The sequence below is a fragment of the Bidens hawaiensis genome, unplaced genomic scaffold (assembly GCF_021521415.1).
Source record: "Bidens hawaiensis isolate Kalapana, Puna unplaced genomic scaffold, B.hawaiensis_p1.1 tig00043105_1, whole genome shotgun sequence".
Classification (NCBI taxonomy): Eukaryota; Viridiplantae; Streptophyta; class Magnoliopsida; order Asterales; family Asteraceae; genus Bidens; species Bidens hawaiensis.
Window position 1 is genome coordinate 77,058 of NW_027497662.1, and position 14,596 is coordinate 91,653.

A 14,596-nucleotide genomic window follows, 5' to 3' on the forward strand; every position below is an offset into this window, starting at 1 on the left:
CTCTCTCAATCTCTCTCTATCCACTCTGGTTCTCTGGTTTGATTCCCGTCAGCCCATAATCACCGTCGCTAGTGATTATATTCTTTGTCAACGACGAAAACAACCATCGTCCACAACACTATGGACTGTCTTCACCGAAACAACCACCACCAATTAAACCGGTGTTAGTTACCGATCGATCCCCGGACGCTACCAGATCTTATGTTTGTGATCAATTTCTCCATGGTCGTCATCCTTAATCGACGTTTAAGAATATGAATTTCATGATTAAAATTAATCGGATCTAAGGTAATAAACCCTAGACTAAGATGATGGGCTAATATTTGAATATTAAACAAGTCACATACAACTACACAATGAAGCACAGTTCAGTATAGGAAGTTGCCTTAATCGATTGGATGCTTTTTCAGATATGAGATTAGCCCCTAGTTGATTGGATTAGGCTTAAAGTGGTGGTTTGTGCCAGTGGTTCGGTGGTGGTGCGGTGCGGGTGCGGTTGTGTGTATAGAGAGAGAGAGATAGATAGATAGAAAGAGATTGACATGGATGTTTTTGTATACAGTGGTGGTGTGGTGTTCGGTGGTCGTCGGTTCCGAGCTACCGGCCGGAACTTGTTTTAGTTAATGTTAGGAATAGGGTGAGAAGTGTGTGTGTGAGAGATAGAGAGAGAAACAAGAGTTTTTGGGTTGTGAAGGTGGCGTTGGTTGTTTGGTTGGTGAAGGTATGGTGGTGGCTTTGGGGTGTAGAGAGGGACTAGTTTGACCGGGATTCGGTCCACCGACCGGTCCGGTTACCATAGACCGACTGGTCTGACCAGTGACCGGTTCAACTGGTTTTTCTACGATTTTTTTTGAAAAAAATCTTTTTCGTCCTAACCGCCATTTTTAGGAAAATTGTTCGGCCGGTCCGACCGGTTCACCCGGTTAAACTAGTTGCCCATCCTATTCGCTGTCTGATCCGGTTATTAAAACATTGGTTTGTATAGACAAGTCAAATAAAATTGATCATTATAATGGGTGAATCTCTCTCTCACTCTCTCTCACACACACATTATATATATATATATATATTATGAGTGTGTAAGCAACTTTAATGATTAGGATTAAGGGAAAATTCCTAAAATGGACCAAATGAGGAAAGAGAAAAAAGAAATAGCCCTTAAATCATCAAGTTTCCCAAAATGTCCCAAAGAATTTGTACTGGGTCGACGCAATTTCTTTAAAGAACTAAAACTAGTAACTTAACAAATTATGAATTATTACTTGATTTTTTTAATAACCATGAACATACAAGCCATAAATTAGAAATGCAAACCCTGAATTAAAAATACAAACCATATATTAAAAATACAAATAAACCTTAAAATACAAGTTGACCATGAGGAAGTACTCAATACAAATCCAACTTCTAGCCTTATTAGTAATATATTTTTCTCTTTAGAAGGACAAACCAACATCTTCATGATGCAATATGCTATGAAGAATTAGAATTTAAACACTCATAGCATTTACGAAACAAGACTTGATATTATCTTGCATTTCTTTTCCAACATTCTTTAAAGTATCATCATATTTATAAATTACTTCAATTACGCGTCCAAGGTTGATCACACGCATTTTAAGAGCCATAGAAATGTCTTTACACATAAGCAATTCGCGGTTCATATCTTTCCATGCATCTTCAACTCTTTGCTTGAACAAATCATAGACATATTCCTCTTTCACATCATGTTCCTTCATGTAGCATTCAATAGTCGATACAACATGCTTTCTTTTCCCTTCCTCCTACGGTTTATAAACTTTACTAATTACTGACGTTATCAAAACTACATTAATATAAAAATCAAATTATAGATGTTAAATACAGAGTTGATTGATTACTCAAGGTTGTCTTACAAAATGAAGAGAATACAAAAAACCTTGTAATCAAAAACCGTCCTCTAGGCTAATATTAATAAAAAGCTATATGTTTGGTCATTCACACGCTAATCCACACAAAAAATTTTAAATTAGTGTTACATTAATTAGATACATATAAATTTAGTAACTGTTAATTTATTCTATTTTATTTTAACTTTCCAGTCTAATTCCTAATTTAGTAAAATTACAACCACAATTTAACAACATACTAAAATAAAAAACAATCAGATTAGAAATAATTACTGTCTATCGTATAAATTATATTTTCCATTTTTTATAACTAAATAATCTTATATCGTGTTTTTTTTCTAGACAATTTTCAAAATATTAAAATGTTATTTTTACTATAGTTTTTATTAATTTTAATCAATCCATTATTAACACAATAAATAATTACCTAATTTTAAGAATTTTAATTTAACTTTTAATTAAAAAGTATATTGGCTTTACTTAGTTGGTCGATTAAAAATAAGAATAAAAAAATCTCAAATTAGTTTATATCACAAAATATATAATGCTTAAGGAATCTCACTGATTTGAGTTTCCTTATTTGTTCTATTAACATTATATATATAACGGTTTTTTTTGTTTATATGTTACGTTCTTAGAAAATCAGTGTCGTTTCAAAACAAAACAACAACAAATAATCTCAGTTAAAATCAACTAGTTGTTTATTTTTTATTATTGTAACTATGTTGTACAATGACTTTGTATTAATAATGTATGATAAGTATATTGCTAAATTGTATTTTAATCATTTTTAAATTAATTAGTTACACGTGCAATGCACGGGTCTCAAGCTATTAATAATATACGTTCAAATACAAATTTGTATGTACCTTGTGCCCGATAATATCATCCATAATCCTACTAATTACAGATGCGGCTACTACAAGAGGAGGAAATTTAAGAGCCCATTTGAAAGCTTCTTCTATGGCTGTCTCACCCATGCTCATAAAACACGACGTTGCAAGCATTTTGTAGCCACCGGTTTCGATTGAAACAGATTCATGCTCTTCTAGCGTTGGTACATATCCCTCATTCAACCATTTTGCTTCATTCATGTAATTTCTACTCAAGTCTTTCATCTACATAAGAGATATGATACATTTACTTCAGTTCAATCAATATTTGTATACAAAGAACATTACAAACATAAAGAAACTAAAAACCAACCGCCTCTTTCGCATAGTCTACTTGATATGCCTTTCCTTCACTTGCCATGATTTCCTCCATTTCACCATAAGTATCTAAGAGCATTTTGTATATCATCTTCATGTAATCGGGAAGTTCATCGATGCAAGTAAGTGACCACCTATAATTAATGTGTAAGGCCAAAGGGTTATGACTTGCGATATCAAATTAAGAAACCCGTTATATTTAATGGTCAAGTGATAATTTAAAGCCGACATGGTTTCCAGATCCGAGACGAGAGCTGCAACACACGTTTAACTTCAATGGGAGGAGATCTTCTAGTTTATTTGTATTAGTTAGACTATAAATAGGGACTTGTTGTCTTTGTTTATGTGTGTTTTTTTGTAAGATGTAAATCACCACCCAAGGGGAGCTCACCTTGGGTGGGTCGGTTCGTTCTTAATATATTCAATCTTTTAACCGACAATGAGATCGTTCATATTTTATCATTATGTTTATTATTATGTTCGGTCGTTTGATTTACCGCACCCGTCTCGAAAACCGTGTAAAGAGCAAATCCGTTCGAGTGGTCGTTTTGGGCCCTACATAATGTATGCATAAACAATAATTTTGATAAATTATTTTGATTTATGTCCGGATTATACATGTTTGACACTAAGGGCATATTGTTGGTGTAGGCATGTGTTTACATACCTTTGAATTGCTTCTGTGAAAATCTCAAGTTCTTCATAAGTACCATAATTATCATAAGTGTCATCTAAAACTGTTGCCATTTTTATCACTTTTGTTAAGAAGATCCTAGAACGAGAATATTGAGGTTCAAAGTAGACACCAACTACCCAAAAATAGAGTTCAACTAGTCTGTCTCTTACAAAATGTAGATTCTTTGTAGGCTCAAAATCTTTCCACCATCTACAATAATATATAACACAAACACCACAAAAAATGAGCAGCATTTCCAATCTTTAGTAATAAAATGAAAGGTGTCGTATGACGTCGTAAAGTGTAGCATGGTCATGTAAGGTTGTCTTACGATGTACGAAGGAGCAAATAAACTTACTTAGAAAGTTGGCTAAGCTCCCTTTTATGAAGAGATTGAAGCCGGTTAAAATCCAACTTTGCGAGTCTTAGTAAGGATTCATCATGTGAATCTTTTTGTTCATAGAACGGTATGTACCGTAACGCATCTAGTCTTGGCAACCTTTTCCATATAGGCCGCTCTAGTGCTTCCTTTATGTGTTTAGAAAGAGAAAGGCTACAATTCCACCGAATAGGATCATTTGTTATTTTTTCAAGTCGGCTTTTTGAAAAAAGAAGAGCGTCATCTAGAACTGCCTCGCCTCGCACCCGCATATAGGTTGCCTCATATAACTCAAGCATGCCATTGATATCACTAGTTAAAGATTCCTTAAAAGTTCCCTCATTGTCCTTATATTTATTGAAGATATCTGATTTTGTTAATATGAAAAATGTTAAAATCTTATGTATTGTGATTAACAATTGAACATCTATTCACTAACCACATGGAACATTAAACCCTTGTTGTCGAAGGAGTCGAAACCAAAGTGAAACGCTACCACCATTCCAATCATCACCATATAGAGTGTAAATATGGCCCAAGGCTAGCTCAATCTCTTGTTCAAAACAGTAGCCAATGCCGAGGCGTTGGATATCGTTAATTAATTTCAACAAGTCAGTATGTTTGCTCGGGTCATCCAAGGCTACCTGTATTTTTTCCTTCACTTCTTCTTTCAGAGTCTGGATTATTGGCTCTATTGAAACTTCATCTTCTTGCTATATTTAATGGTTGTCAAATCAAAGAGAAGAGCAATTTACAAGTAAGATCATAAGCACACTAACATGCACATTGATCATTTTCCCAAACCATACCATTAGAGGATAAAATGTTGGGTTTTTGGAGGTTTGGGATCTGTTTGGGCCTAGTTTATTTGAAGACTTACTATTGAGTTTAATAAAGATAGAAGACATGAGTGATTTTGGGCTGACCTTTTATATATTTATTTGGGGTCGTTTATGTTTTCTAGTTTCCTAAGCTAGAACCCCTAGAATAGTCTATATATATTGTAATCCTTGTACTTGTATGCTCCCATCATGAGAGTAGGACGACAATAATAAATTCTTGGTTCCAACAAATGGATGCGGGTCAGTTTAGAACTAACAACGTAAATTCTTGTGTCTCGTGTTTATTTATTTTTTGCATTTTGATTGTGTTGATGTTTAGAGCATGTCTGGGATTGAGTTTGAAACCGTGAATTGCCTTATTGGCTTTTTCAAAAAACCATTTTGAAAAGCCTGGATTTGAGGCTTTTAGAAAACTGTTTTTTAACACTTTTAAAAAGCTAAATTAAAAGGAATTTTTGTGATTGCCAGACACAATTTAACTTATTGGCTTTTTGAAAAATCCAATAAAGTGTTTTCAAACTCAATTCCACACATGTTCTTACTCTAACTGAGATCCTAACCTATATTAGTAGAGTTTATGTTTGGTCGTCTCAATCTTTTTGGAGGCCCAAAAGACATAATATAATTGGATCCCTTTTTATAATAACAATTGCTTTAGATCATGTGACTCCTATGCTTTCTATGTCTCGTATAATTGCAGACCACAAACTCTATCGACAAACAATTTCAAAACCAGAATTACACACATACAGTTTGTTACTTTATAAAATTTGGGCGCCTAGAAGAAGTGAAGTCCTATAATCCATTAATTCTATACCCCTTAACCACCCCTGAGTTTATGCACTAGTCATGTAAGAACTTGCTTCAATAATTAAATTTGAATAATTGTTAAATTTTTGGTAGCTGGCATAAGTTTAACAGAACAAATGTCAGTTCAAGTCTTAAACATCAGAATTGTAGTTTTTTAAGTCCACTGTGCGTACAAAAATTCACGAATGTTTATCTTCATTATCTTTTCATGAAATTTATACTTAATAAAAACGAACGAACCATAACACATACAGATTTATGCTTGTTCAAGCAAGTTTTATTAATTATTTGACTCTCGTTTTTCTTATTAAAACAGTTAAATATATAAATCTCCTCTTTCTATTTATAAATCAGATTAAATATTTTATAAAAAACAAAATTGTAAACTCGGTGTCTCGATCCACCAGAACATTTGTATCATTGCTGGTGGGTTCGTTGGAAAAAATTTTGGCCAGCATTTTCACCTAAGAGTACTACGTATCGAGTATTTAAGATGACCATGTGGTCGACGTAGCCACATAAATATCACATAGTTGCGAACGTTCTCGTATAGAAAGTGATAAAATTGCAACATTAAAAGAGTGGTACAAAAGATCTTAAGGGGTGATTTGGAGGATATGTAAAGTTAAGGACTAATAGTTAGTTTATTATTTTTAGATTTTACTTAATTAACTTTCCTAATTCCTAGGTTTGTTGTTCCTTAAATTATTTGTCAATATATAAAAGGCGTGTTAAGGTTATGTGTTTCTTGTATCAGTTTTTCATTTCTTGTTAGTCAATACTCAGTAGCATATAAGAAAACAAATTGGAGGGCATATGTTATATACAGTAAAGTGTTATACAATTATCATAATTACATATTATTTAATAACTTTTCTTTGTATTACACTAAAATGTTAATTAATAATATGTAACATTATAGGTTTTCATTATTCTATGAAACCATAACTTTGTTGTAGTGTCATACCTCATCATAGACAAGAAACTGATCTCCCCAGATACTTGGATGAAGGTTGGTTACGGAGCGAACAACCGCTGTCTGTTTAACTTCCATGTTTGAGAAGTTATTTGATGTTTCTCTGATGATGATCTACATTTGAATAGGTATTTATAGAGGGGTAGTGGAGAAAAAGGCTCAAGACATGAAACCTAAAGGCTGAACCACAAAAAGAAAAAATCTAAAAGTTAAATAGAGTGATAATAAGTTTTTGTTCGGGGTGAGCTTGGTATTAGTACTAATACCGTTATCGAAAATACCAACGACGAAATTGACAAAAATGGATATTGGTACCGACAATGAAAATGTTCAGCACAGGGCATTGTACGTATACCGAAGGCAAAAGATCAATACCGTGTTGTACCGATCCCAAAACCTTAAAATGTATGTATCAGAAGTACCCGTATCTTTAATTCCTCCTGCAAGTATGTGCGCCTCTTACTTTTGGAAAAAAACTAAGCAAGTTGTACCTCGTACTTTCGGAAGAAACGAAGCAAGTTGTGGAATAACAAGTTTTTTTTGTTGTATCTGGACCCTTGATTGTACATACATATGATGCAATGTTTTAAACACCTATTCAAACCGGCCGGTTAAACCGGATTTCGCACAACATTTCAGTATTTTAAGCCCGGTATTTTTGGTCGGTTTGCTAGACCATCGCATCGGTGGTTTTTTCTAAAATACCGATTTTTACCGGCAAACCGGTTTTAAGTATGAGAAATTTTTGATATTTGCGGCCCATATTTTTCCAAAATTACTTTTAACCCAATAATTATCAATCAAACGTGTAAACTTTAGGACTATTTTTTTAAAATCGAGTGTTTTTGTATATTTTTTTAATATAGATTAACTTTTAGATTATTTTTTGTTATGGAATCATTTACTTTTTGGTTAATTTTGGAGTTTAAGTTGTAACATCCTAAAATGATTCTAGTATTAAATAAAGAAAGTTGCGTTTAGTTATCGAGTGTTAATAATTAATCTATGCTAAATAAAGAAAAGATCATGGATTGGGATTAAATAAGATGGATTAAAGGGTAATGGGCTTTAGGTCCATGGGCCTTGGGGAATATAAATATCCTCCTAAACCACCATAAAACCCTAAACTTCATTTCATTCCATCTAAATCTCTACACACTCCAAAACACACACACACACCACACACCACCGTATACACGGCCGAGAGAGACGAGAGGGGCTTGAGGCCAAACGAACGTTAGTTGGTATTAGATCTTTATTACACGAGATCTAGAGTGCATAAACAAGTTAAACGAGATCCAAACGAGCACTAAAGGTATGTTCTTGGCCCTTTAAAGTTTACATTTTTATACACGTTTAATCTTGAAACTTGAACCTCGAATAGATCAAATATAAACGAAAGATAAAGTTGAAAACTTGATAGTAAATATGAGTGTAATGAACCCGGAAATGGAAACGGCTCGATTAAATGAACCCTTAAACTAGTATTGAACGTTTCGAGCTTAAAGGTCCAAACTTTACGTGTTTTCGGGTCAAACCATATCCAAAAACGACCATATGATTGATCGCGAGTTGGTTAAATATCGTATCCAAGAGTTTCGCGTTAAAATAGATATGATTGTGGGGGATTAAGATTGAACAGAGACGGCAGCTGGGCAACTTCGCCTACAAGCGAACTTCGCCTGCAAGCAAGTTCGCTTGCAAGCAAGTTCGCCTAACTGATAACTTCGCTGATTAACTAAGTTCGCTGGCCAACTTCGCTTGTTGACAAGTTCGCCTATGATTAACTTCGCTAAACCCCAAGTTCGCCCTGACAACTTCGCCTGGCATATGTTCGCCTAGGGTTAACTTCGCTGAACACTAATTTCGCTTATGCTTAAGTTCGCTAACGATAAGTTCGCTTAATGTTAAGTTCGCTTATTGTTAAGTTCGCTTAATGATAAGTTCGCTGGAGTTAGCAAATGATGAAATAAATTAAAAACCTAATGAAAAATGTGTTAAGACAGTTAGTGGAAATTAAAAACCCAGCCAGGGGCTCTGCCCCTTGGACCCTGCTAGGGGCTGCAGCCCCTAGACCCCGCTGTCAGGGCGCTGCCCCCGGACCCCGTTCGTTGTGGGTTATATAAAGATAGAAATACAACATGAGTAGTATTAGTTAATTGATACATGTAAATATTATACAGTTAGCCGTACACAGCTCAAGAAGGGAATAACGATTAACGGAGAGCGTAACAGGATTCAGGTGAGTTTCTAGCCCCACTTCCTTGTTATGTTTTCGGGGTTGTGTGCATACTCGATGTGATAGTTAATACACTTATCTTAAGTGGTAAGTGTATGCCTTGTATGATTTATGTATGATGATTGTTTGACGGTGCGTGAACGATCTTCGGATATTGCATGTACCGTCAGGTGGTAGTTAAGATATGATTGATAAGTATGATGAAAGATATGATGTATGTATGAATATATGATGTATGCATAATGTATGTATGTTATGATGATGGTACGTGAACGCTCTCCGGAGATTGCATGTATTGTCAAGGAAAGTATGTATGAACAGGCACGGTACAGTTACACGAAACAAAGGGAGCAGACCCTAATAATATTTGTGATGTTAGGGACCAGACCCTTATAATATCTGTGATGTTAGGGACCAGACCCTAATAATATCTGTGATGTCAAGGACCATACCCTTATAATATCTGTGAGGTTATAGGGCGAAAGGCTCTTTAAAACGTATGATTATGTATGTAAAGAAAGTATGAAGGTAAGAATGAAAGTATATGCACTTATGTGTGTATGAAAGAAAGTTAAGAGGTTAAGTATGAAATGTAAGAAGGTATTGTATGAGTATGTGATTAACTAGAACTCACTCAGTGTAGCTGACTTTTAGTATGCACGCAGATGAGTAGAATGAGGCAGCTAGCTTGAGGAGGACACATGGCAGAGTTGGACGAAGCTGGCATCTGAAGATTTTGCAATGATGTTTTATTTTAAAAGACTATGTTTTGTTTTTAAATGACTATGAATGCTCGATAAGACAAGAATTATGGTTATGGAATGTAATGGTTTGAATGTTTTTAATGTTCCGCGAATGTTTTAATTAACTTTGATATTTAGAACTGCGTTTATGAGTAAATCCAACACGAAAGTAGGGTTACCGGTAACGGGGCCTTACATAAGTTGATTTTATAGAAGATTATAAAGAAAACTATTCAGCCGGTTGAACCTCCCGGAATAACCCGATTCAACCGACTATACCCTTTTTAGCCTAATTCGAAACAAGTAAAAGACCGGTTTTTAAAACATTGATATGATGAACCATATTTGAACATGTGAAATACATAAATAGGGTTTTTCTATAATATTTTATTATTGAATCCAAAAATACGCCTTCTAGAACCAGACTATCACTTTTTATGAAGTATCAAATGATTTAAGGATGAGTTAGGTAAAATGAGTTCTCGTTGCTTACTTGTCATACATCTTCCTTTTACTTTTATTTTCTTAAACAATTTTATTTGACAATATACTTCCCTCCAATATTTTTTGTTTCATTTTATGGTCTTTCTTTAAATATTAAATAAAAAAAACTATAAAGCTTTTTTTTCTTTTTTCTTTTCGTGTTTATTGTCCTTGATCATAATAATAATATATTAATTATTATAAGTGTTGATGTATTGTTATATTTATAAAATTTTATGTGTGTGTATTTATATATATGTGTGTATGTATGCAACACATACTAATATCAATATTGTTAAAAGTAGAAAATTATTAATAATACGTACAATGATGATGATAATAATAATAACTACTCCCTTCGTCCCATTTTAAATGTCATGGGATCTAAAACACACAAATTAAGAAATGTTTGATCATTTTATTTTATGAGCTGTAAAATTACAATAATGTCCTTTAAGTTATTATGACTAAAAACCATTTTTCTTCCTCGGCTAAAACATCTAGTATATGTAATAGTAAGGGCACAATTGGAAATTGATTTTATATGTATAGAAATGAAATTTAAATTGGGACAATCAAAAATGGAAAATGGACATTTAAAATGGGACGGAGGGAGTAATAGTTAATAATTTGATATAATTAGTGAAGATTATTAAGTGAAAAAGTGTTTTAGGGACTTATATGTATATAAATAATGTTAAGGGGAAATGATAATTGATTTGATAAGTTAAGAGAATGATACATTTAGTAAAAATTCTTTAGAGAGGGGTACGTGTATCAACACTTAAAATAGGTTAGGCTAAATATACGTTATTCCCTTAAAACCGATTTAGACTCTAGACTGATTCTTTTAAAAAGAGTTGAAAAAGAAAATGTATTTACATGCTAAATAGATTTTTGAACATCAGTTCTTCACTGAATATATTTTCTTAACCTACAGTTATATCATCGGTTTTTATGATATTTCCTGAATTAATATTTTATAAAGATTTTTATATATACCCCCCTTAGAGCATTCCCATGAAATCTCTATCTCAATCTTTAAAATTAACTAAAAAAACATAATTTCTCTAATTTATATAACATTTTCTAATAACCTTTCCCAACCCATTCTTCATTACCATCTCTATATTCTTTTTTCTCTTTCTTTCATTTATAATCTTAACTCCTAACTATTTTGTCTTATTATCATTTTCAATATAAATTGAATTGTAATATATATTTATATGTTAGTTGGAAATGAAGTATTTTGGCAACAATCTAAATTTGGAGGCTTTCAATATCATTTTACTAAAATTTAAAGATGGAGTTTGAAAAACTCATTTAGAAATAGGAAATGAGTTGGAGTGATTAATTATTTGTTCATCCCTAAAATGGTTCTCATAGTTCTCAATGTTAAAATAGTTCTCACATGATCCTGATCATATATATATATATATGTGTGTGTGTGTGTGTGTGTGTATGGGAATGATCATTTGAGAACTTGATAAGTTGTAAAAACTTTCAAAACTCAATATGGATCACACAATCAAATAAATGGATAATGAATATGTGGCTGAAATTAAATCTGATTAAATAATGAACCGAAAGAGAGAATAAAGATTTTTAATGATTACACAAGTTTAAATGTTAGTTCACATATGTAAAAGTCGATTCGGTGTGTAAAAAAATACTGTAATTTTTTTTACGTTACTTACACTTACATATTACATATGTGTAAAAAAACTCAAAAAAACTAATAGTTACGTTGAGCTTTTTCGACTTCTTAAAATTCAAAATGGTTCTCAAAATACATCAATCATATATATATATATGTATATATATATGGGAGGGTTATTTTGAGAACCATGGTGAGTTTTAAGAACTTTAAGAACTCGATTTTGAACCACACATTTAATTAAATGATATGAAGTATGTGACTGAGATTAAATTTAATTAAAAAATGAAGCAGGGGAGAGAATAAGTATTTTTGATAATTACACAAGTTTAAACGATAGCTACACATGTGTAAGAAGTCGATTCGGTGTGTAAAAAAATACCGTAATTTTTTGTACATCACTTACACTTACGTATTACACATGTGTAAAAAAAATTCGAAAAAAAAAATTGTTACGTTGAGTTCTATCGAGTTCTTAAAACTCAAATGGTTCTCAAAAGAAATCAATCATATATGTATATATATATGGTAGGGTTAATGTAAAAAACAATATTTTTGTGAGAAGAATAAGAATAGATCTAGGCCCTTGGATCTATGATCTAGTGATTGAGATTAGTAGTTTCTAAATAATTGTATTGTTTCATATTTACATTGTATAGTGTCATATTTATGTGATTTTTTTTTTATTTTAAAGCTCTTCTCATACTTCTCACAAAACACTTGTTTTTTATTTGAACTCTTTTCTATATATATATATATATATATTAAATATATATAAACGAAAGCTCCTTAAATACGCTCGAGCCACCGGATTGCTTTATTTTTAAATGAAGGTTTCTCATGTATTTGACCGAATGAATACATGAGTATGAGTCTCACCAAACCCAGATAGCCCTTAAACGGGTTATAACATCTCATTATATTAACAATTAATCTAATCAAATATTTGATATGAAACTCCTATAAAATAGGGATATACTTAAAAATTAATACTCATTTTAAAAAATATATATATTATTTATAACTAAGAAACATTTTTATACTAAAAAAAATAAATAAGCGAGTCATTTGTCTCACTAAAACCAAATAGCTTTTAAACCGGTATAAATAGGGGTGTTCAAAACCGGATATCTAGATATCAGGTCCTTTCGGATAGTGAATTTCATTATCCGTACCTGAATCCGAAATTTCGGATATCCGAACTTCAGATATCGAAACTTCGAATATCCGATCGAATAGTGATTCGGATATCCAAAAGAAAATCTGAAAAATAGAAAAAAAATATGGGAAAACAAACAACATGTTTTAACATTAAAATTATAAGTCACCAAACATTCAATTTAACAATCCAACAACCTGTTTTAAAAACTTACAAGTCACAACATTCAATCTAACAAACTAAACACAATAGGTTTTCTACTCTAACAAATCGAATAGATAAATCTAACAATTTGTGACACAATCTAGCATACTTATCGGCTTATCAAGGAGGTACCATGGTGATTTGGTGCAGCAACGGCGCCGAAGGACGAACATGGTGACTAGTGAGGGTCAGACAGATAGTTCCGGGGGTGGCGAGTAGTGACAGTGAAGGACAGTGTAGCGGCGGATGGAGGTGGTGTGGTAGTGAGGATGATTGGATAGTGGAAGGTAATGTTAGAGTTAGAGAACGATTTTGAAAAAGTTTGGAAATTAGGGTTACATAAGGTTTATGGATGGTATAAGGTTTATATATTAAAATTACAACAATATTAAATTTAATATTTAGGATAGTTCGGATATCCAAACTATCCGAAAAATTCTTAAAATGTTATCCGAATCTGAATCCGAATTTTCGGATATCTGGATATCGGATATCCGAAATTTCGGATAGTTCGGATACGGAGTATCGAATAATTCGGATACAGATACGGATTCGGATACTTTTGAACACCCCTAGGTATAACATTTCATTTATTTATGAAACCCTTTTATCATCAAATTCTAAGTATATTATTAACTTCCTTATAATAAATAAAATTAAAATTCAAAAAACATTTATAAATATTATAAACGAATAATGTAAAAGAACATATGCGGATGTAAATAAATTACAATACATACTGCGTGCAAAAAAAATGAAAATGAAAGAAAACAAGGAAAATAAAAAGAAAAACTATAAAACTAAGAATCTTAATCTTAAATATATATATATACACACACACACACACATAAACGAAACATTTAAAAGCTCTCTGGTTGCTTCTTACATTCTCTCAAGCTACCAGATTGTTTTATTTGTAAATGAAGACTTCTCATGCATTTGACTCGAATTCACGGGTATAGGTCTTACAAACCCAGATAACCTTAAACGCGTTATAACATCTCATTAAAAATTAATCTCACCAAATATTTGAAATGAAAATACTATAAAATGGGGATATAATAAAATTAATATCCAATTTTTTTTAGGAAAATTGGTTTTTATTGGTCCCAACTATTGTTTTTTGGTAATTGCCGGTCCCAACTAAGGAATTGGTCACTAATGGTCCCAACTTTTAATGTATTTGTTCCTAACCGTCCGCGGCTAAAAGAATCTTAACGCCGTTAGTTTTAGGTCGCCGGAAAAATGTTTCTGGCCGGAAAGTCAATTTTTTGTCGGAAAACACCACCTGAACACCGCCAACACCACCAATTGACTCACCACCAACC

General features: G+C 32.6%; 1 protein-coding gene across 1 annotated transcript; it reads right to left on the reverse strand.

The window, feature by feature from the left end:
* Positions 1-1,404: 1,404 nt before the first annotated feature.
* On the reverse strand, positions 1,405-6,869 carry LOC143594130 (sesquiterpene synthase TPS1-like). The gene is made up of 7 exons (XM_077073518.1): positions 6,775-6,869; positions 4,595-4,868; positions 4,135-4,522; positions 3,768-3,986; positions 3,096-3,234; positions 2,759-3,007; positions 1,405-1,784 (listed from the first exon to the last, which is right to left on the reverse strand). Exons 1-7 carry the CDS (start codon positions 6,859-6,861, stop codon positions 1,491-1,493), a joined length of 1,650 nt encoding a protein of 549 aa, XP_076929633.1. The 5' UTR covers positions 6,862-6,869; the 3' UTR covers positions 1,405-1,490.
* Between the last annotated feature and the right edge of the window lie 7,727 nt (positions 6,870-14,596).

Bases quoted from the DNA above. Each gene is read 5' to 3' on its own strand.
- LOC143594130 (XM_077073518.1), bottom strand. From the start codon at position 6,861: ATGGAAGTTAAACAGACAGCGGTTGTTCGCTCCGTAACCAACCTTCAT. The intron at 3,235-3,767 runs GTATGTAAACAC...CATTAATTATAG, and splicing joins TTCACAGAAGCAATTCAAAG to GTGGTCACTTACTTGCATCG. The intron at 1,785-2,758 runs GTACATACAAAT...TATAAACCGTAG, and splicing joins ATGATATTATCGGGCACAAG to GAGGAAGGGAAAAGAAAGCA.